Source organism: Mustela nivalis (assembly GCF_964662115.1).
Source record: "Mustela nivalis genome assembly, chromosome: 3".
Taxonomy (NCBI): domain Eukaryota; kingdom Metazoa; phylum Chordata; class Mammalia; order Carnivora; family Mustelidae; genus Mustela; species Mustela nivalis.
This window is the reverse complement of record NC_139022.1, coordinates 104367499-104390840: the sequence shown is the minus strand read 5'-3', so window position 1 is coordinate 104390840 and position 23342 is coordinate 104367499. Positions and strand designations below refer to the sequence as shown.

At 50.8% G+C, this 23342-nt stretch overlaps 2 protein-coding genes across 12 annotated transcripts in view; one reads left to right on the top strand and one right to left on the bottom strand.

Moving 5' to 3' along the window:
- Window positions 1-12666, top strand: part of PSD2 (pleckstrin and Sec7 domain containing 2) — a 55120-nt gene extending 42454 nt beyond the window's left edge. For 2 of the 4 annotated variants that reach the window (XM_082725452.1, XM_082725451.1), the window contains exons 8-15: window positions 695-784; window positions 2614-2657; window positions 3748-3938; window positions 4114-4184; window positions 4851-5008; window positions 5949-6093; window positions 7420-7563; window positions 11535-12666. In XM_082725452.1, coding sequence (XP_082581578.1) covers window positions 695-784; window positions 2614-2657; window positions 3748-3938; window positions 4114-4184; window positions 4851-5008; window positions 5949-6093; window positions 7420-7563; window positions 11535-11744 — 1053 coding nt within the window. In that variant the 3' untranslated portion in view covers window positions 11745-12666. The remainder of the gene's footprint in view (window positions 1-694; window positions 785-2613; window positions 2658-3747; window positions 3939-4113; window positions 4185-4850; window positions 5009-5948; window positions 6094-7419; window positions 7564-11534) is intronic. The other 2 variants (XM_082725450.1, XM_082725449.1) reach the window with 1 other exon arrangement.
- Window positions 12667-15977: 3311 nt separating this feature from the next.
- NRG2 (neuregulin 2) overlaps window positions 15978-23342 on the bottom strand; it is a 168045-nt gene continuing 160680 nt past the window's right edge. For all 8 annotated transcript variants that reach the window (XM_082725441.1, XM_082725448.1, XM_082725442.1 and 5 more), the window contains 4 exons: window positions 21538-21661; window positions 21082-21209; window positions 20064-20291; window positions 15978-17921 (listed from right to left, as the gene is read on the bottom strand). In XM_082725441.1, coding sequence (XP_082581567.1) covers window positions 17168-17921; window positions 20064-20291; window positions 21082-21209; window positions 21538-21661 — 1234 coding nt within the window. In that variant the 3' untranslated portion in view covers window positions 15978-17167. The remainder of the gene's footprint in view (window positions 17922-20063; window positions 20292-21081; window positions 21210-21537; window positions 21662-23342) is intronic.

Here is a 23342-nt window from a genome sequence, read left to right as displayed (position 1 = left end):
ATGGGGTACCCATGTGTATTGGTGGAAATTGATTTTTGATTCTCTTAAGACAAACCTCTCCCTCACTTCACCTACCTCTTGGAGGTCTTGCCGCCCCTCTGTACAGGTGAGAGGGTGAGACAATTGTGACGGAATACACAGAGCTTCTGCTCAGCAGCCAAGAGGCCTGGGTTCAAGTCCTGGTGCTGTGTGACCTTGGGAGAGTTAACCATGGAGTAGCGGGTGAGAGCATGGGCTTTGGTGTCAGATACACTCAGCCCTTCCACTTCCTTGCTGTGTGATCATGGGCACATCACTTCACCTTCCTACATCTCAGTTTCCTTACCTATCAAATGGGGATAATAGTAACACCCACCTCACTTTCTCCTTGTTATGAAAAGGAAATAAAATAATGCATGTCAAGTACAATATCTGAAACATTCTAGGCACCTGGCAGATGTCATCTGTTATGTTATTTAATTCAGCCTGATTCCATCTGGGTTTGAGGAAAACTCCTAACTTCTCATTGAGGATCACATAGAATCTTAAAAGTGAAAAAGAGTTTTGTGAATTCTTGGATACAAAGGAATTCTAGGCAGTATTTTTCATTACTACCCTTGATGCTCCTTCATCACTTTTGGCTGGGCAGGGCAGGGTGTGGGGATCATACCTGCCTCCAACCCTGTTCTCAGGCAGAACCATTTCTCCATTACAGAACATTGGCAAAAAGATGTCCTGCCAGCAATTCATTGCCAACTTGGACCAGCTGAATGATGGCCAAGACTTTGCCAAAGATCTGCTGAAGGTAAAACCTGTTAAGGGTTCCTATCCCCTGAAATGTACCTGGAGCAGGTGGGGAGGGAGAGAGGTCTCTGCTCTACTACATCCTGACAGTCTGGATTTAAAAAAAACCAAAAACCAAAAAACCCCTCTAGATCGGGGGCACATGGGTCATTCAGTTGGTTAGGTGTCTGATTCTTGATTTCAGCTTAGGTTGTGATCTCAGGGCTGTGAGATTGAGCCCTGCTTTGGGCTCCACACTCAGCAAGGAGACTGCCAAAGATTCTCTCTCTCCCTTTCCTTCTGCCCCTCCGCTCCTCAAATAAATACATAAATCTTAAAAAAAAGTAATCTCTACATGGAACATAGTACTCGAACTCATGACCCCAAGATCCCTGACTGAGCCAGCCAGGCCCTTCCGAAAGTCTATGTTTTTAATACTGGGGTCAGGGCCACCATGACTTCGGGATAGAGTTAGTGACCATCCAGTTCAATATTTGACTGTTACCTGTTACCAGTTCGACATTTGACTGTTACCTGTTCCTGAGTTAGACAGAGGGGTACACTTTATGAGATTTGTTTTAACACTCCATTCTCTTCATTGCTGTCACAGTAACCCTCAAAGCTACCAACAGTTGTCATAGCTGCCACTGCCGTCACCAGCACCTTTATCTCTACCACCACCATCACTACAAATGTCATTGTCATCACCACAGGGAAAAACTCACTCATTTCTCCAACATCACCAGGAATTATGGGATTCTAGTTTTCCCCTAAAGCTGAAGCTCAGGGTGGAACTCTGGCCTTTTAGGAGGAAGAGGAGCAGGTTTTTTAGGGGGTAAATGAGGAGTTCAATTTTATTTTTTATTTTTATTTTTTAAAGATTTATTTAAGAGAGTGCGAGAGTGAGCAGGAAGAGGGGCAGAAGGAGAGGGAGAGAGAGAATCTTTTTTTTTTAATTTTTTAAAAATTTATTTATTTGACAGAGAGAGAGATCACAAGTAGGCAGAGAGGCAGGCAGAGAGAGAGAGGAAGGAAAGCAGGCTCCCTGCTGAGCAGAGAGCCCCATGTGGGGCTCTATCTCAGGACCCTGGGATCATGACCTGAGCCGAAAGTAGAGGCTTTAACTCATTGAACCACCCAGGTGCCCCGGAGAGAGAGAATCTTAAGCAGGCTTCACACCCAGCACAGAGCCTGATGCAGGGTTTGATCTTACCACCCTGAGATCATGACCTGAGCTGAAATCAAGAGTCAGATACTTAACTGACTGAGCCACCCAAGTGTCCTGATGAGTTCAGTTTCAGATAGTGAGTTTGAAGGATATGATGATACCAGGAAGGGAGTTCGATAGTGGGTCTGGAGGCCAAAAAATAGGACATTGTCTCTGTCACTCTTCTTATAATTATCTTCTTTACCATCCAGAAGGACTTGTTAAGAATGTATTTGTAAGTGAGACTAAATAATCCCAGTCCCAACACCCACCTATCCTCTTCTCCCCATCTACCCATTTACCCAATCTCACATGCCCCAATCCTTTTATCCATTCACCTACCCAGAAAATCATTCGCCTGCCCCTCCCCTCACACATTCACCCATTTCCCCACCCATCCACCTACCCACCAACCTATCTACCCAACTCTTCCTCAAATCTATACACCCATTCATCTAAACAACCATCTACCCACCCAACTCATCCCTCGTTCATTCGCCCATCCAACAGTTGTGAATCAAACATTTATTTTGTCCCACTGACTAGAAAGTTGCTTCCTCACTGCAACCACATTACTAAAGGTAGATGGAGATTTCTCTGACTCTTCATCTGAACTCCTCTCTTTCTCTTTTCCTCTGTCCCAGACCCTTTACAACTCTATCAAGAACGAAAAGCTGGAATGGGCCATGTGAGTAGTACCCATGGGCACAGGTATAGGGAAAGTGAATCACTGGGAAGAAGAAGGGGGAGTGGCTGACGGTGCCTGGAGGACACTCCTGTCACTCTCCATGGTGCTGATTTCTCCCAAACCACAGCTCTGGTGACCCCTGTCCAGCTGGCCAGCACCAGGTGTTAAGTTCCCCTTAGGGTACATTTTCTGTCTTGATAAAAAGTGTACAATGTTAAACTTGTATGGAATTAATTAAACTGTGACTTTAGTTTCATGATGTCTACAACTTATTCTCTGTACTGGGGATATTGGCACTATTCCAATGATGATAGCTCTTCCCGTTTTGGGAGGTAGGCAGACAGGAGGCACGAATCCCCCTGTAACACTAAGAATATGACCATATTTATGTAGTGACTTCTCTTGGCAGTAGAGAGAGGTGGTTGTCTGCCAACTTCTTCCCCTGCAAAGGCAGTGAGACCTGGAGGTGCCCAGCCATCTGGAAAGAGGTGTGGTGACCTTGCTGGGTCAGGAGACTGAGAGGCTTCTGGGGAAAGTGGTTGCCCCAGCCTCCTGTGCTCCCCAAGGCAACCTTGGTCTTTGGGTTCATGTAGAGGTCACACATGTAAGGATTGTTAGGAGGCCCAACAACCCTGGGAAGAGCTGACATTTTCTCCCAGGGCTCTAATGGGGAACCTAAACTTTAGGGTCCTCATCTACTGGCCCAGGGCCAGCTCAGACAGTGTCTGTGGGGCTTGGGCAGCCACTTCAGTCTGGCTATGGGTCACAGCTCCCTGGGACTGGGCTTTCAGGGTTGGAAAGAGGAGAAGAAAGACCAGGAATAAAATTAGTAAGGTCTCCACCTTTGTAGTCAGTGGTAAGGATTAGAGAGGACTTGGAGGCCAAGAATCAGAGCTCAGAGGACATGGGTCAGAATTGAAGAGTGAGGGGACAGATCAAAGATCTGGATCTGTGATCTGGAATCAGAACCTTCTGATCTCTGCTCATTACCTCTGACTCTTTCCTAAAGATGGGTTGGTGGGGGAGAGAACATGTCCATGTGGGGCTAAGGCTTCCATGGAGATGGTGCTCAGGCCTAGCATTTTCCTAGTGATGAGGACGAGCTGAGGAAATCACTGTCTGAGCTGGTGGATGACAAGTTTGGGACAGGCACCAAGAAAGTGACACGGATCTTGGATGGTGGCAACCCCTTCCTGGATATCCCGCAGGCTCTCAGCGCTACCACCTACAAGCATGGTGTGCTGACTCGGAAGACTCACGCCGACATGGATGGCAAGAGGAGTGGGTGTCAGGCGGGGGAAGGGGCATGGGGAGGGATGCTAGTTCAGGGGAGAGGTTCTGGCTCCCATAGTCACTGCTCTAGGGATGCACACCCTGGTAGACATGCAGGGGCATGCAGGGGAGGAGATATCGGGCTGCATAGTTGTGGCTGCACTACCCATACCCCCATCCCTAGCACCCCGTGGAAGGCGTGGCTGGAAGAAATTCTACGCGGTGCTCAAAGGGACCATCCTGTATCTACAGAAGGTGAGAGACTGCCCCAGAGCCCTTACCCAGGAAGGGTCAGTGCTGTCCTTCAACCGGCCCCTGTCTAGTGGTGCCCAGAGTGTCCCTGGCAGGACCTGGGGCTTAGGCAGATGCTGAGTCCTTCCCTCATTAAAGCCTGACTCGGGCTCACAGAGCTTCGGGTTTTCAGGGAGGAATCTTGCAAATACCAGGGCTCAGAAGATACACAGTGGAAGCTCTGAGCCTTGGGACAAATCAGGCTGTGGAGAGGAGTGGCTGGTGGGCTTTGTTGGGGTGGGCATGGTACCACAGTGTCAAGAGCTAAAGAATGGAGGGAGGGGGGCGCCTGGGTGGCTCAGTGGGTTAAGCCGCTGCCTTTGGCTCAGGTCATGATCTCAGGGTCCTGGGATCGAGTCCCACATCGGGCTCTCTGCTCAGCGGGGAGCCTGCTTCCTCCTCTCTCTCTCTCTGCCTGCCTCTCTGCCTGCTTGTGATCTCTCTCTGTCAAATAAATAAATAAAATCTTAAAAAAAAAAAAAAGATTAAAAAAAAAAAAAAAGAATGGAGGGAGGGGAGGGACAGGGGTGGGAGCACGAGGGAGGGCTGGCGAGGATGGAGGAAGTGTGGGTTAGCGAACCCAAGCCTGGTGATGACAGAGGCTTGCCTGCCCCCGGCCCACTTGTCCAGGATGAGTACAGGCCTGACAAAGCTCTGTCCGAGGGCGACCTGAAGAATGCCATTCGCGTGCACCATGCTCTGGCCACCAGGGCCTCTGACTACAGCAAGAAGTCCAATGTGCTCAAGCTGAAGACAGCTGACTGGAGGGTCTTCCTCTTCCAGGCACCGTAAGTAGGAATGGGAGGCCCTCCCTCCCACCCTGCACTCAGGGCCTACAGCCTTGACTGACTGCACCCTGCTCCTCACCCGCCTTAGGTGAGGTGCTGTTGGCTTGCCTCATGTCAGCCATAAGAGTGAGTGTGTCAGCCATAAGAGTGAGTGTGTTTGCGTGGCACAGACTGACAGTTGGGGTCCCCTGAAGTACAGGTTCTCAAGTGTGGGCCTATCAGCATCTCCTGGAAACACGTTAGAAATGCAGTTTTTCTGGCCCCACATAGACCTACTGAATCAGCAGCTGCGGGGCTGGGCCAGCAGTTGTGTTCTAACAGGCCAAACATTCTGGTGCACACTGAAGTCCCTACATCAGGGCAAATGGGGTCGTAATGAATCCTCCCTCACTGTAAATCGGGGTGGGGAAACGAATGGGAAAGACTCGGCTTACAGTGTCCCCAGAAGGCCTTCCCTCCACTCCTCTAAATCCTATTCTGTGACTTGAGATTGGAGTTTCATATGTCAGAGGAGCTTAAAAGCAGAGAGGCTGGTAGAGGACCTCTCAGGATGGGAGTGGGCATTGTGGGTGAGGTAGTGGGGCAGGGGCCAGAGGCCTGAGTGGGGATACCCCTTGCCTGTTTCTAGGATCCACTGATCCAGGGATCAGTCTGGGCCCATTGACCCATGACTGTTAACTCTGGACCTAGAGAACTTTCTTTCCATGTGAAAATCTAGGTCTTAACCCAGAAGCTGGGACAGAGGCGAGCTCCCTACACAGACTTGACCGGACCCACCCAGCCCCCATTCTGCCATCCCCCGTCACTCCTTTTTCCCCCTTTGTGAAAGGAGTGACTCCCACCCTGTGCCAGGATAGCAGTGGGTCCTGGGTGCTGGGTAGGGGACAGGGAGTCCTATTGTGAGGAGCTGGTGCCCTCTTCCTTCTCCTCCTGTCCCCAGGAGCAAGGAAGAAATGCTGTCCTGGATCCTTAGGATCAACCTGGTAGCTGCCATCTTCTCGGCCCCCTCCTTCCCTGCTGCTGTCAGCTCCATGAAGAAGTTCTGTCGGCCCCTGCTGCCCTCCTGCACCACTCGCCTCTGCCAGGTATGATCTCCTGGGACCCCAACACCACCTCCTCAGGCTGCGTCCAGCACCTCTCCCCACTGCCGCCATTCAGCAGTCTCTACCTCATCTCCTATATGGTGCCCGGTCTTGGGCTAAGAGACAGGGTGAAGAGACAGATCTTCTCCATCCCCGTTGCACCCCATGCCCATTTACAGATAGGAAGACTGAGGCCATCCTCAGTGGGGTGGATAATATAGGCACCACACAGAGGCCTGCATTCTTCTCTGCCAATGGTGTAATAGCCTGTCGATGTCATTGTGGGTCTTGGGCATGGTGCATGTCTGAGCTTGGATGTGAGAGACTGTATGTGTCACAGGGAGCCAGGGACGGGCTGTGTCACAGGGAGACAGGCTGGGTCCTCATCTAGGGCTCTTTTGCTCTTCTTACTTACCCTGAATTATTTTATTGGTAATCCTAAAAAACCTCTTGCTCATCAGTACTTGAGTTTTTCAGAGGTTTTCTGGAGAGGAGAGGATACATGGTGGAGCACCCCTTGGGAGGCGGAGGGCAGGAGGAGCTCCATACTTCCTGTCTTTGTCAGGGCCTCTTTCATAGCGGGCCCTTGTCTTGGGTCTGTCCGCTCAGCCCCTCAGCGACAGCTTCTGCCCAGAGTCCCTGTGCGTGTGCAGATGGTGCCCCCTCCACACAGCCCACACATGCATTTACCATATGGGGACTCGTGTGCACATGTGCATGCACACCTGCTGGGTACACACCCCCCCACCGCACACATGCACCACACATGCGCACACACACGCAGCTCGCTGCCCACACAGAACCAAGTAGTCTGCCTGTACTTTGGTGGGTGAGACGTATGCACACACTTGTCCCTGAGTGACAGTGTCTCTGACTGTCTGCGTGTGATGCTGGGACTTTGACCATCATGTGTGCCTGGGCAAGAATCCAAGAGAATGTGTGCCTCATATGGAGCCAAGCGTAGCCATGGCCAGACTGTCCCTTGGTCCACTGTGTTTGTGTGTGCATTTGTGAGTCCATATGAACCAGTGTGGGATGTTGGTTCTGGTGGGATGGTGTGTCTGTGTCAGGTGTCTGTGTGGGCCTTCTAGTGTGAGGGTCTCTCATCTCCCGGGTCTGCTGTGGATTTATTTAGGAGGGCTGATGCCAGTGAAAGCAAGGTGGGAAGGAGGAGGGTGGAGGACCACTCCCTTAGGTCCCCCACATACTTGATGACACTGGCCAGGCCTCAGTTTTCCTTTGTGGAAGCAGATCCAGCATGACAGGTGCAGACTCATGTCTATGACTTCTTGAGAGTGGGACCTCATAGTCCGGGGCTTGTCTTTGTAGGAGGAGCAGCTGCGTTCTCATGAGAATAAGTTGAGGCAGGTGACTGCGGAGCTGGCTGAGCACAGGTGTCACCCCATTGAGAAGGGCGTCAAGTCCAAGGAGGCTGAGGAGAACCGGCTGAAGGAGCACTATCTCACTTTTGAGGTGGGTTCTACTTGGGCGCTATTGCGAAGGACAGGGCTGGGGCAGAAGGAGGAAGCCAGCTCTCCTCCTTCTCCTGTCACCAATATCATTCTGCAGCCGGGGGCTCCTGGTTTGAGGGTTCTCCACTTTGGGAGCTCCCCTGAGCCAGTCATGAGCCACGCAGGGCCTCCTGTGGGCCGGCCTGTGCAGTCTGGCTGCCAGTTGTTCATCAAACAGTTGTGCCTCACTTGTGTCTTTCAAAGAGCACAAGTTGGCCCCCACTCTTCTCAAGACCCTCCTCACTTCCACACCTCCTGTCGGAGGCAGGCCCTTGGCCAGGGCGGCCTCCGCCATTAAAAGATGGCGCCTGGCTAGTTGCCAGGTTAGGATTGCCTCGTGAGACTAAGCGGAACGCCCAAAGAGGAAGTAAACAGCATTGGTTGCTAGCGAAGTTGTTCGTTTAGGTGCACAGCCTGAGTCAGGCTCCCTCCTGTACCCTGCTCGCTGATTGGTCATGTAAACGTATATAAGTGTGTAGACTTGCGGAAATAAAGAGAGAGAAGATGCATCCGAACTGGGGCTTCTTGTCGTCCTTGCGGGTCGAGGGCGATAACCCCCCACCACGACCCAGCCTCTCGGAGAGCTGTTACAACAAAACCATAAACAGCTCAAGCCCACCTGCACGACCCATCCCACTTTTGTCTCCCTTTCCTCTTCCACAGATATTTATCAGGCACAGCAACTAAGTTCTCCCTCCCCTCCATCTTGCCTCTCTCTGGCCCCCACCCTGATTCTGCCTCCTGATGCTCTGTAAATGGAGCTGATGGAGCATCGCCTTCATCAGGTGAACGAGAGGGGGCCAGCCTCAGGGAGGGAGGCAGGAACCACTGGTCCCTTTTGGACTGGGCTTTGTATTGACCTGCTTGGGGTGGGTGTGGACCATATAGAGGCTTAGATGGAACCTTTGGGGCAGGAAAGGCAGTAAGTCACCAATCTCAGTCTCTGCATTTCTACATTTATTTTCTGCTGAAGCGTGAGGAAGAGAGGAGAGTTCCCAGGGAAGATCCTGACCTTTCAAAAAATAAAGTGGTACAGCTTTCAAAATCTTCTCAGATCCACTCTCTCTGCAATGTTTAAAAAGAAAAAAAAAAGGGATGACAAAAACTACAGTGGACTGATCTCTTGCCAGTTGTCAGCATGATTCCCTTGTACTGATTGATTTAATCCTCATGTCAACTCTGTTGAAATGGGTTATTATCTGCATTTTATAGATGGGAAAATTGAGGCTTGGAGAGGGCAGACCACTTCCTTGAGGCGACGGTTAAGAAGTGTAGGAACCAGGATCCTAGCCCAAATGACTGAGTGTGACTCTGGCATTCTGGTCTTTTTCACTTACCCTGGCTGAACTGGGGGAGTATGGAGGGAGGGGAGGTGAAGCCCAACAGTGAAGGGTCTTTCTGTTCATGTGGCAGAGTTGTGTGAGAACAGTGTCTTCTCACTGTTTGTCATTGCTTCTTCTAGGACCTCAGCCTCTTCTGACTGTGGTGAGGGCTGGAAGCTCGGAGTCAGGCCCTCAGTTATAGTCAGCCAAATTTCCCTCCTAAATGTTTACCTATTTATAACACTTTTTTTTTTTTTTTTGAGAGAGAGGGGTGGGGGAAGGGGCAGAGGGAGAGAGACAATTTTTTTTAAAATTTAAATTCAATTAGCCAACATATAGTACATTATTAGTTTTAGATGTAGAGTTCACTAATTCATCAGTTTTGTATAACACCCACTGTTTATCACGTCATGTGCAATCCTAATGCCTGTCACCCAGTACCCCATGCCCCCACCCACCCCCCTGGGAGAGAGAGAATCTTAAGCAGGCTCCACACCTAGCATGGAGCCCAACACAGGGATGGATCTCACAACCCTGAGATCATGACCTGAGCTGAAATCAAGAGTCCAATGGTTCATGACTGAGCCACCCAGCACCTCCCCACTCCAGGTTTATAATACTTTAAATAGCTCATGAATGTACTTCTCTGTTTGTTACTCACCAGCAGTGGACACTCCTGAATGTTTTAATCACCAATCTGATAGCTTTAGTAAGGTGTATCTCATTGCCATTTTAATTTGAATTAAAAATTCTTTAATTGTGAAGGGCACCTGGCTGGCTCAGTTGGTTGAGCATCTGCCTTGGGCTCAGGTCATGATCCTGGGGCCCTGGGTCAGCGGAGAGACTACTTCTCCCTCTCGTCCCTGCTCATGTTCTCTATCTCTGTCTCTCTCTCTCAAAGAAATAAATAAATAAAATCTTAAAAAATTAAAAAATAAAATTTATCATGTTAACCATTTTTAAATGTGTAGTTCAGTAGTATTAAGCCTACTCACACTGTTGTACAACCGATCTCCAGAACTTTTTCATCTTCCCAAACTGAAACTCTATACCCATCAAAGAGCAACTCTTCTCCAACTCCCCCTGCCCCATCCTTGGCAAACACTGTTGTAGTTTCTGTCTCTGCAGATTCCTCTAGTTACTGCATATTAGTGGAATAATATAGAATTTGTGTTTTTGTGGCTGGCTTATGCTCAAGTTTATCCATGTTGCAGCATGTGTTAGAATTTCCTTCCTTTTTAAGGCGGAATACTATTCCATTGTATGTAGATACCACATCTTATCTTTTCATTTGCTGCTGGACATTTGGGTTGCTTTCATCTTTTGGCTTTTGTAAATAGTGTTGTTATGAACTTGGGTATGCACATATTTCTGAAACCTGCCTTAACTTCTTTTGGGTATATACTCAGAAGTGGTACTGCTGGAGTACAAGGCAATATTATTTTTAATGCTGAAGAACAACCATACTGTTTTCTTTTTTGGAAAAAAATATTTATTTATTTATTAGAGTATGGCAGAGAGAGAGAAGGAGAGAGAGGATTTCAAGCAGACTTCCCAGTGAGCGATGAGCCCTGTGGAGGGCTCCATCTCATTGACCCTGGGATCATGACCTGAACCAAAACCAAGAGCCACCAGGCACCCCCAGACTGTTTCCTATGGCGGTAGGCCATGGTTCCCACCAGCAGCACATGAGGGTTCTAATCTTCCTACACCTTCACCAACACTCATTCTCTGACTTTTCTCTGATAGTAGGTGTTCCAGTAGGTGTGAGAGGGTATCTCTTTGTGGTTTTGAGGTGCATTTCCCTGATGACAAGTTGTGTTGAATGCCATTTTATGAGCTTATTGACTATTTGTATGTCTTCTTTGGAGAAATGTCTAAGATATTTGCCCTTTTTAAGTTGGGTTGTATTTCTGTTGTTGAATTGTAGGAGTTTTTCATATATTCTTGATAGTAGACCCTTATCAGAGGATTTGCAAATATTTTTTTCCACTCTGTGGATTGCCTTTTCACTCTATTGATTGTCCTTTGATACACAAAGATTTTTTAAAAATTTTAAAAAAAGATTTTTTTTTAAAGATTTCATTTAGGGCACTTTTACCTTTATTTTAAAGATTATTTTTTATTATTTATGAGAGAGAGAAAGAGAACACAAGCAGGGGGCAGGGGGGGGCAAAAGGAGAGGGAGAAGCAGACTCCCCACTGAAGCAGGGAGCCTGATGGGGGTGGGTCAATCCAAGACCCTGGGATCATGACTTGAGCTGAAGACAAACCCTTAACTGACTGAGCCACCCAGGCACCCTGATACATAAGAGTTTTAAATTTTATAATCTCATCTGTCAACTTTTATTTTGGTTATTTGTACTTTTGCTGTCATACTCAACATTGCCCCTTAACTTGAATTTTTAAAATTAGGAGTTAAAGTTCTGTGTATGCCCCTTGCCTATTTTTTAATTGGATTGTTTATCTCCTTTTTATTGATTTGTGAGGGCACTCTGAATAATAAGGAAATTAGTCTTTTGTTACATAAGGTCCAAATACTTTTTTTTTTTTTGCATTTTCTTGTTTGTCCTTTGACTTTGTTTTTGGCCTTTCTCTGCCTTTTTTCTAGAAAAGCCGTTATGAGACCTATATCCACCTCCTGGCTGTGAAAATCAAAGTGGGCTCAGACGACCTGGAGCGAATTGAGGCCCGACTGGCCACTCTGGAAGGGGACGATCCTTCTCTGCGCAAGACACATTCAAGCCCCGCCCTCAGTCAGGGCCACGGGACTATGACTGGCAGCAGAGCTACAAAGGATACCACGGGGCCTGACACTTAGCTGGTGTGGATGGGCAGGCCCCAGAGGCAGGCAAATGTCCCTAGAGGGGTCAGTGAGCACAATTCCAGCCAGGGGCCATTCGTGCCAGCTCCAGGCAGTTGACAGGCAGCCAGAGGGGTGTGGAGAGCCCTGTGGCCCAGGGAGATGGAGATATTCTTTGTGGCACTGATCTTCTTGCTTTCTGGGGTTGAACTGGGCCTCAGACCTTCTCTCCAGCCCTCACATTCCTCTCTACCACCAAGCCTCATTGTCTAGGCCAGTTGTGTGCATGCTCTAGCGACGATCTCACTGGAGGAGAAGGAAGGGCAGCTGGCTTTGTAGGCCCTCTTCCCCTTCTCACAAGTTCCTTCCCCCATCTCTCTTGTTCCCAAGGGCAGGTCTGGACTCCAGCTGTCAGCTTGGGTCTCCACCTGTTCTCATCCACCTTCCTCAGACTTGAACAGCAGCAGGTCTATGGACCACCGGCACCATCCTGCCCACGTCACCCACCCTGTAGCTTCTGGAACCACACCCTGTTCTCCTGCCTCCCTTTGCAATAATCCAGGACCTGGGCCTGCTCTCTTGATGTCAAGCTGTCTACTCATGTGTGTGTCCACCTCACCTTCCATTCATGGAGGCCACTCCTACTTTCTTTTATATGGACAAAAATGTATATATATAAGAATTATATATATAAGGAACCCTTTAAAGATGATTTTGGCATTGATATCAAGATGAAATAAGATGAAGGAAAGCCTCTTTCAGAACTCTACCTGTTAGTGAGAAAGGCTGTTACCTGGCCCCTTGGTGGCCCAGACAGTCTAGGAGAAAAGGTGCTGACCTTCTCTCACTCCCTTTTCTCCTCTTCCGGCTGACCTGTGACTTACACTGCTCTTACAGTTGATGTTTGGAATAAATAGACAGCGTGTGTGTGTGTATGCTACCCCATCTGTCCCATGGGCATTCTGGGGTGTTAGTGGGATGGGACCATGGCCTTGTTTATATTTTGGTCTTTATGTTGGTGCTGCCAGGTCTCTGAGCTCCAGAGGTGGCCTCTTTTACAGACCTACTGCTCCCAGAATAAAAGACACTCTGCCTTGCAAACAGCCACTTGTCAACAAGCCCAAAGATGTTTGGTGGAGGAAGGTTATGGAAGCGATTAATTCCTGGTCTTGGGGAAAGGTGGAGTAAGAAGTTGCTGATTGGTTTTTAAGCTGATATTTCTTTCACTCTTCCAGTGACTCAGAAATGCTAGTTAAGGACATGCCTGAGAAGGATGGAAAACTCTGCCATGTGATGATCAGACTAGTATCTTGTAAACCCTGAATTCCTCAGACGGACCAGCGGTGGAGGTGATGGGCCTTCAGTGAGCTATGATGAGCAGGTCCTTTATACTTTTAAAATAGATTAGTTTGGGCAGCATTTTGATATGTGGTAACATATTGAGTTAGTGGCAAGGTTGGGTTATCTTATTAAGTACCTAACATGTACAAGCACGCTCACATTTGATACAAGGTATGTATGAGTCTGTGGAAATATATAGTGATTTAAATCCAGATTATTTAATTTGGATTAGCTAATGTGTATTTTATACCCAAACCATCTGGGCCCTTCGTTTTGCTGAGGGGAAGTAAGTGTTCATTTAAATGAACTTGAAAGAGCAATGTAACATAACAGAGCTCTCTGTACTTTCTCCATGCTGGCTCAAAGGTCTTTGATTTTTGGGGTCAACTTCCCACCCTCCACCTCATGAGGGTGGGTGAGTGAAAGCAGAGGAGCAAGTTTCTGTCTGCTGCAGACAGGCTTCCCTGAGCACTAGTGATGTCTCCCATCAGTAAAAAAAATCTTTAGTTCATTTTCTTAATTGTATAATTATTTATTGTAAATTATATACATGTACTACTGTACTAAAATATTATGTACATTATAAAACATACACAAAAATAGAAATTTAAAAAGATGAGATGAAAATAAACCTAAATGAAAGTTCTAATATATTTTTTCCTGCATTCTAATGGACCATCATATTTCCCCCAACTTCCGCCCGTAATATGCCCATTTTCCAGGACTGTCCAAATCCAGGGGCTGGAGGACCGCGGGTGAGATGCTGTTAAGTGGTTTGCGCCACCTGGTGGTCCTGGGAAGTGGCTGTGGGCTCAGGGACTTCTGGGGGCTGACCCTTGACCACAGTGTTTCTTCAACCTTCATTTTCTTATTCATTGAAGGTCACTAGTGCTGCACACTGCGCTAGGTGCTGAGGATAGTGCGGTGAGAAAAGGACTGAGCAGCTCTCTGTCCACATGGGGCTCACAGTCTAGTGGAGAAGGGACAGGCAGTCACCATTACCATTTGGAACCCTGGGAGCACTGGGGAGAAAGCCAAAACTGACCTGGCAGAGAGAGAAGAAAGGACTGGAGTGGAGAAGAAGACTCTGATTCAGGAAGCCACCTGAATGTCCTGAGTGCTCCTGGAGGGCAGGGTGGTAGCAGGAAAGTCCCTTAACAGGGCTATACCTCTTCCTGATGGGCCACACTAAGGACATCTCAAGGCAGAAATTTGAGAAACAGAGGGGGAAATGAGCCTCTCTGGCCACATCTCTCCCAGGTCCCATTCATACCTGTGAAATGAATGGGTGGTGAATTCCATTAGGTTCTGGCCTTAGACTCCTGGTGGGTGTTTTAGGATCCAGAGCAGAAAACCAAACTACCAAACTATTCAATACAACTACCTGGGGTCATAAAAAGTCCAGGGGAGGTTCACCAAGACATCAGTCACAATTATTGAGGTCCACATAGAGGTCAGGTGGGTTCACTGGAGTCAGAGGTGGTTTCTAACTGAAAATTTAGAAGGTAACAGCAACTCAGAGCCCTCAGAAGGGTCAAATTTGACCCTGAGGGTTTGTGAAAAGGTCAATGGGTTCACCAAGAAGTCATTCACAATTATTGGGGTTCACATAGAGGTCAGAAGTCATATAGAGGAATTATTGGCTGTCAGAAAATTTTAAAGCCAACAGTAAACTAACTCAGAGCTAGCAAAGGGATCTGGATGAGATCACAAGATGGGGCCTGGGAGAGATCAGTGATTTGCAGGTTTATATACCATCTAGTTCACTCTTTCCTTTGTTTCTTTGTAACAGGTGCCTTTTTCCCCCAGCACCCCCACAGTGAACACAATGACTTTAGTTCTTTACTTTTCCTCATCACCTCCGTTTCATCCAGCTTTTGCCATTCTGTGATTCAAGAATGCAAAGCACAGGATACCATCATCATCAAATTAACCATTAATAGGCATCATGTGCCAGAAGCATTCCTGGGTGCTTTATATATAATCTCCACAACAATCCTTTGAGGTAGGTGTCAGCATCACCACTTTACAGCTGAGGAAACAGCAGCCTAGAGAAGTCACACCGCCAAGGAGGGCAGAGCTGGAACTGGAGTTCAACTCCTCTCAACCTTAAGCCTCTCCGGCCCTCCCATTTGTAGGTCTCTAAACTGACCACACACATTCTAGGGGCATCTGTGCATGCTCACACTCAAGTCAACCACCTGAGACCTCTGGATAGAAGACTCCCTTGTGTCTGGCTGGAGCATAAGGGTTCCTGGCACTGGGCACTGGTTTAATAAATGAGTCAACGAGGGAAAAGGCTTCTTAACCCTGGACCTCCATCTGCCTTCTCTATGCCTTCATCAGGGACTACAGGTTTAGACAGGCCCTGGCTCTGAGGGGCTATAAAGCTGGGAGAAGCACAACACCCTGTGGGCTTACAAGCTGCAGCAGCTGTGGTCTTCCTGGCAGCCAAGGGTACCCATTATGCCATCTTGCATGTCCGGGCTTTGCCTGTGACATGCCTGAGGCCGCAAGGGTCATCTTGCCTCAGCTGCCCTAGTGCCAACCCCACAAGCCTTCCCTTCTCACCCACATAGGCCGGAAATTGCTGCCTCAGTGCAGTCCCAGTAGCTCCAGGGCAGGAACTGGGCCAGGGTTCTGAGACTGAGCTCAAAGCAGAGTAATATGCATCAGCCCCTTGGACAGGTTCCCTGGCAGGTAGGGGGATACCTTGTGAATATTCTTGGAAAAGGGAGGAGGGTTGCAGCCTGTCCTAGGGGCTGAAGCCAGGTAGATTGGAGGGACTGTCTCTTCCTCCCTGGGACTACCCTGGCCCTCTCCAGTCTCCACACCGGCATCCATCCATCTCCACCCAGGTCCTCCTTGTCTTCTCTCCCCACCAGGGGGCTAGGCACACACAGTCAAACATGAGTTATTTCTGATTTTATTTATAATATAAAAATGTTCAAGTGTCAACAGTCAGGTGTTTGGACATTTCAGGGCAGGGTTGCCATTTGTTTGTTTGGTGTAGTTTTTGTTTTTGTGGTTTTTTTTGGAAACAATTACTTTTTTGACAAATTAGCAGTGGGCCCAGTTTTGCGGGGGTGGGGAGGACAGGGCTGGAGAGGGAGTGGAAGTCGTAGGTGGCTTGGGGTCTGGAAGAAATGGTGTTAACTTTATTGCTAAAAGGGGAATCAAATACACTGTGGAGTGGCTCTTCTTGGTCCCAGCGTGACCATGCATCCAATCTAAAGAATCTGAAATGCAAAGGACATGCAGGCATAAAATAGAAAAGACAACCTGTAAACGAAGGTGCTGCAGAGGACAGAAGGGCATCCTGGAGGCCACTGGGAGGAGGAGCCGGAAAGTTGGGGCCCTGGAAGAGCTGCCCCCTCCCTGGAGCCAGGACTGTCGGGAAGATCTCTGTCTCAGTGCCCCCTCCCTTAGCAGCTGTAAGGAACAGGGAGGCCTTCTCCCCATTCTGGTTGCTGTCGCTGGGCCTTAAGTCTCCCCCTGAATGTTACCTGACCCCAGCTCTAGCTCCAAGCCTAGATCCCTGCCTTCTCTTCAGGGGGTCGGGGACTCAAGATCTGCCTGGGGGCAAAGCTGCTACTGTTCTCATTTTCTTCCTCAGGGCCAGTCCCCTCCCCGCCCCCACCAGCACCCAGCAGCCTCTTCTTTGCCAGCTTCCTCTTACCCCTGCCAGCTTGGGATCCTACATTCCCCTACCCCCCACCCCACAACCCGACTTCTCTCCAGGAGCCCCAGATTAGCGTACAGCAAAAGGCACCACAATATAGGTTTCTATTAAAGAGTCAAAAAATTGGCCCATCTCTCTTTTTTTTGTTGTTGTTTCTTTTTTTTTTTCCGAAGCTGTAAATCAGGATGTTACATATAAATAGTTTCCCTATAAAAACGTCTTTGCCGTTAGCTAGTATTATAAGAGAATTTTTGCTAAAATGAAAATAAAACATTTTGTTATACCTTTTTCCTTTTATAGAAAATAAAAATATTTTTATTTCTTTTTTTCCTCCTTTTTCTCTCCAGGCGGTGGTCTCTGTCCTCCTTAAAGACAGTGGGGCAGGCGAGGCAGAGGGGGCGGCGGGCGGCGGGGGCCCCTAGAGGGGCGCCGAGTCCTGCTTGCCCCGCGGGGGCGGCCCGCGGCTGTGTCTGCTGCTGGCCCGCGTGCTGTGGCTGTCCAGGGAGTAGTAAGTCCTGCTGTCGGCCGCCGGGCACAGCGGCGGCGAGTCCGAGCGCAGCGCGTCGTGAGCGCCGCGCAGGCCGAGAAAAGGCGTGCTCTCGGCCGCCAGCGCCCCGTCCACGTCGTCGTCCGAGGCAGAAGCCGAGCCGCCACCAGAGCCGCTGCTCAGCGATAGCGAGTCCCGCGCCGCGCGTGCGCGCTGCGCCGCCAGCCCGTTGAGGCGCGAGCGGCGCCAGCGCCGGGGCCCCGCCGACGTCCTGCGGGACGCGCCGCGAGCGCGCGGCCGCGGCGGTGGCGGGGGCGCGCACTCCTGCGTGGTCTCGTACTCGTCGTCCTCCGGGATGCGGAAGGGGCTGGCGGGCAGGCTGCCCAGGCTGCCGCCCAGCGCGCAGGCCCCGCGCCTTGGCCCCGGTCCCGCCGCGGGGTAGTAGTAGCTGTCGTAGCTGCGCTGCATGTCCGCGCCCGGCCCGGGCCCCGGGCCGGGGGGCGCCGGCTGCCGCAGTAGCGGCTGCTGCTCCGCCAGGCGGTAGCTGATGGGCGCGGCCGGCGGCAGCGACACTGCGTGCGCCGAGTTGGGGGACGTGATCTCAAAAGTCGGCACCTGCGTGGCCAGCGAGTAGTGGAAGTCCACGGGAGACAGGCGCGCGGGCGTGGTCAGTGCCGACACGTACCTGCGGGGAAAGGCAGAGGCATGGGCGGGGGGCTACGGGGTAGGGTTGAAGGGGTGGATCCCGACGGAAAGAAGCGGTCTTGCCTGGGACTCAGCGGCTAGGAATCATGGTGGCCCTCCTTACTGTCCTTAAGCAATTTCCTTAACCTCTACCAGGCTCAGTTGCCTTATCTGTTAAGTGGGGATAACCACAATGCTCATTCCATGGCGTCGCTGGGATGATTCCATAAATGTATCAAATGGAATGCCAGTTCCTGCTTGGTGATCCTCCCCAATGATCCTTCCGTGTGGGGGATGCGCATAGTCACCAGGATTTCTGGATGGTTACTTTGGGTCAGGCTCAGATTGGAGCATTTTACAATGTATTATCTCATCTAACACAGCCATACTCTAAGACCCTCAGTTTAGTTCCATACTGCACATGAGGAAAACTAAGACTCAAAACATTTAAGTGACCTGCTCAGGATTCACGAAATCAGGAAGTGGTAGAGCTGGGATTTGAACCGACGCCAGGCAGGAACCAGGACTTACACTTCAGTGCTCTCAGAGTCCCCATTACTCTTTTTTTGAATCGCCTCACTTACCTCTCCGCCTTCCCTCACAGGTACATCCAATTAGCTACCATTACCCAACTCCTGGAACACACCCTGTGCCCTGCTCTACCCCATTCTGGGCCTGGTTGTTCTCTCTGGTCATTACCGGACTCCAGGGCCCCTCCTTCACGGTATGCAGTTTTCCAGAGCAATCTTTTACCGTCACCGTTTTGCTTAAGGAGGCCGTTCCTGCTTACCCATTCAAGGCCCCCATTATAAGCAGAGCCCAGGGCCATGGCCATTTACCTGCCCAGCCTACCTGTTCAGAGCCAGCTCCACTCTCCCTACAGCTCACCCTGGCTCCGGGCACCTCACTCACTAGCCATGTCCTGAAACTGGATGTTGGAAAGCTCAGAGTGCTTCCCTTGCCTGAAGTGCTCTTCTTGTCTCTACGTCCCAACCATTTCATAAGTCCTACTTCGACTGAAAACAACAGCTGCACCTAGTGTAGCTGGGTAGGAGGCAGAGGGCTTCGTGAATATGATCTTTGATGGCCTTCTCAGGAACCATGCATGGTAGGTACTGTTTTTCATGACTTACAGCTGAGGAAACAAGGTACAGGGGTGACCAACCTCTCCAAATCACACAGGTGGTGGAGTTAGGCTTTGAAGGGTTGGTCTGAGAAACCTGGCTGCTTCCTAGAGCCTGGAGTCAGACTGGGTCTCTGCCCTGGTAGGATGGCCTGTGCTAAGCATGTTCCTTAGGTGGTTGTGAGCTTCAGTAGTTTGTGTCTGTGGCTCAGAGTTCCTCCGGTGCAAGAACCAGGTGGGCCATCTGTGGGTCCCCAGGCAGGTCTGCTCAGCGAGGACTGGCACAGAGCAGGCTAAGTTAGAGCAAGAGAACACTTCCTCTCCCTCTACTCCAGCTCTGAGTTCCAATACTCTGAGTTCCAGAGTTCCCCCTTGCTAAGGGCCACTGGAGGGCAGAACAAGGTGGAGGGCTGGCCTCCTGTGACTCCTGGCATGGAGTCAGGGAAGAAGGGGAGTTTCCTGGTTCACACTCTATCCAATGCTTGGAAACTCAATGGTGTCTTGATCCCTGGGCCTTGTTGCTGATATTGCCACGGCCTGTAGTCTTTAGTGGCTTGTGCCCAGCCTGCACTGCTCAGTCTCCTTGCAGACAGCCTCCCCTCCCACCCTCCAATCTGCTCCATTTTGGTGTCTTTCTGTTCCCACTGGGCCATGGAGCCTCTGGGTGACACCAGGGTAGGGTCACCATATGTTCTGGTCTGGAACAGCCTCTGTTCCTGATTTTCTAGTGCAATTAATTATTAACATCCCCTTCTACTTTGAAAAGTGTCCTAGTAGGACAATTAAACTAGACAGTCACTCCACACCAGGGTCCATTGGCTCAGCTGTAGTCCCAGTCTGTCATGAACATGTTGACAACCCTGAGCAGATCACTGAACCTCTCAGGGACCTTGCTGGCCAAGCTGAAATATGGACCTGAGAATCTCTGGAGTGTGTCTGAGTTGCCATAAGGGTCAGCCCTGGGCCAGTGGTGCCAGTTCTCTGGCCAGGGTGGGGCAGAGGCATGAGGCAGGAACTGACCTCTCGCTGTGTGGGGAGTCACGCAGGGAGTCTACGGAGTCATGGTAAGGTGGCACGGCTGCCCCGCGCCGCTCTTCCAGGCTGTAGGCTGCTGCCCGTCGTGCCCGGGCCTCCACACATGCCGGGCTGTTGCACTTGCTGGTGCCCACTGAAGACAGCATGATGCCTGACTGTGAGTCGGAGGTCAGGCTTTCAGAACGTTCCAGGCTCCACGTGTGGCTCTCATGCCTGAAGAAGGCGGGTGGAGGAGAGGTGAGGGATCAGGAAGGGGCCCGACGGCCCAGCAGGTGTGGTCCAAGGGCCCGCCCCCTCCCTGGTTCTTATTGCATTTCAGGCACCCTCAGCTCACCGCCCTTCTCCATTCTGAGCTGTAGTGTCACACCATGATCTGGGGGGGGGGGGCAAGTGACCTGTGGATGGGTGGGCTGCCATGTGCACAAGCCTCTTCTTTTCCTCTGTGCCACCATCCTCCCCCTAGCCTCGGCCCGGGGCTCCCTGTGTGGGATGCTTCCACTCCCATGGTCCTTGGCCACCTATGTCAGGAGTGCAGACCTCGTGGCCAATACCTGGGGGCCCTGCCTAGTCCATGCTACTCCCCAGGAAAGAAGGCCAGCTATGGTATTTCTTGAGCTCCATGGACCTTTGTGCTTGGAAGGGCAGACCTCCCCACTCTAAAGGAAAGGAAGCTACGGGGAACTAGGTTCATATGAGCAAACCCAAGAGAGGGAATCAAATAGGTGTGGGTGTTTGAATGAGGAGGCACTTAACACCGGATAACGTGATGCCAACACGTGTCAGGTGGGAGCCCAGGGATGCTGTTGTTCCTCTGGGGTCAGTTTAGACTGGAAAAGGGAAGCTGGGCCACGGAGGATCTGGATGAATGTTTGCTGGTGGGTTCTGGTCTGAGGTGCTCCACCTCCTGCCTCTGACTCTGAGGGACCCTCAACACAGAGCTGAGCCTGGCTGGGGGGGTTTCTCTGTGTGTCCCCAGGCAGATGTGCACCTGGCCAGTGCCCACCTGTGGCTGGAGGTGGGGGTGGCCGTGGAACAGTGGTGAGAAGGAGAACAGGAGTGGCTCCCAGAAAAGGTGGTCTCGGTTTCCCTCCGGATGACGTGGTCCGTGGCTGGCACATTCTTGGAGATGTACTGCAATAGACACAGTTGGGTGGGAGTTAGTGATGGGTCACTGGGTTGGCCCTCCTTCCTGGTGGGGATGGGGAAGTGACACACTCAGTTTCAGGCTGGGGAGCGGTCCGCTGGGTGAGGGACTTGGTGTTAGGGCAGCGAAGGCCCCAGCAAATCAATGCCTTGAGGAAGTGGGCAAAGCAAGGCCAGTTGTCCTGGTGAGGCTAGGTAAGCAGGGAAGGCTGAGCATGGTGGGGGCCTGCTGCTGCTCTGCCCTGGCCTGGCAAGGCACAGGACAAGGCTGGCTCTCCAGTGAGGGCTCCAAGGGGGTTCTGGGAACACCACTCACATCTGCCATCTGGATCTCCTCGGGGTCCAGCCGGGGGTGGCTGGGCCCATTGGCTAAGCTCCGGTTCTGGTGGGCAGGGCACATGTTCTGCCGGAGGTGATTGTGCATCTGCTTTCGCTGTTTTCTGCATAGAAGAAGGGGGGTGTTAGCCTGGCGTGCCCCCCACAGTGAGGATGACATTCCCGAGCTGGCCCTCCAGGGGAACTCTTCTAGCCGTTGGCCTCATGATGCCGGGGCAGTCCTGCTACTGCTTTCAGCCCGGACACCACGCCCCTGCCGCCTCCACTGTCATCACCAGCCTCAATTCGGCAACACTTGAGCCCAGCGGTTCTGAGCTTTGGCTCTGCTGAGAGACTAGAACCCCACCACTTCCCAGCTGTGTAATCCTGGGCCAGTTACTTACTCTCGCCACTTTGCACTTTCCTCATCGTAAACTGGGTGACCCCTAACCCAGTGCAAAGTCCACTGAGAATTAAGAGCTGATAAAATACTCAAGCACTGGTCCATTCATTCATTCACTCGCTCTCTCTTGGGTTCTTACTATCTGCCAGCTGCTGTTTTGGAACAGAGAAGGCAACGGACACAATCCCTCCCTACCCTTATGGAACTCGAGGGTCAGTAGGGGAGGCAGATAATAGACACATAAACAAATTAATGAGCAAGGTACTTTCAGTCAAGTGCACTGAGGACAGAGGACAATCGGAGCTGTGGTCAGAGGCTCGTGGGACTACTTTACTGTGGCCATATTAAGTGCCCAGTACCTCTGTTCTGTAAAGATCAAGCCCAGTCAAGTCATTCCCCCACTGAACACCCTCCACGGGCCCTCACTCACGACCCTCCCTCTGCACCCCAGTGTACTGTGTCCTTGGAGGGCTTGCTCCTGCCCCTCCCCAGAGCCGGCCTCCTCTGGCCTCTGTGGCTCTGCACGTGTACTCCGACTCCCCACTGGAACGCACTCAGCCTCCTCACCTGCTAGCTCCTGCTCTTCTCCCCGGCTCAGCCTAAAAGCTCCTTCCTCAGGGAAACCCTTCTTGGGCTCGAGCTGAGGTTAGGCACCCCTGAAATGTATCCTGTTACACTGGACACCTTGCTTAGAGCACTGGCCATGTGCCTGTGGAGGGTCTGGTAGCCAGCAGGCATAGAATGAAAGTTTGTCCAAGAAATGCATAAATGCACTGCTGGTTAGAATAGGGGTTTGCCCCCTCACCCCAGTTCTTGATCTCAGTTTTCCTTTTTGGGCCCAGTCTCCTCTGGGCACTTTGACCCTTAACTCCCAAGGCTGGCAGGGCCTTAGATCCCACAGATAGGCACAGCAGGAATCAAGATGGAGGGACTCAGTACCCTAAATAGTGGTTATGCCCAGACCCTTGCTTTCCAGATAAGAATGGACAGGACACACCTACCATTTTTTCTGTACTACATCACTCTACAGATGTCATGAGCTCCATTATCATTCACAGGATAAACCCAGGACCCCTAGCTTGGGGTTCAGTGCCCTATGGTACCATCTGATTTCCAGTCATCTCCTTAGACTCATGCCTCTCTTTTTGCTGACCCCAGGCCTTGGCTCCAACTAATCTGGGCTGTTCATGCTCTAGGAAGTAGATCCTTTCCAGCATTTGTCTGTCAGCTCCCACTATTCTCTGGGAACTGCCCTAGTCCCCTTCTTGCACCCTCTTCCCTTTCCCTGGCCCCATCTTCTTTGTGTTCTAGCCTAGACCTCTCCCATGTGGGACTAGACAGTGCCTCCTGAGGTCTCTTTGGCCCCTGGGAATATAGCCTTCCTTTCTGTGCTTGCCTACCCC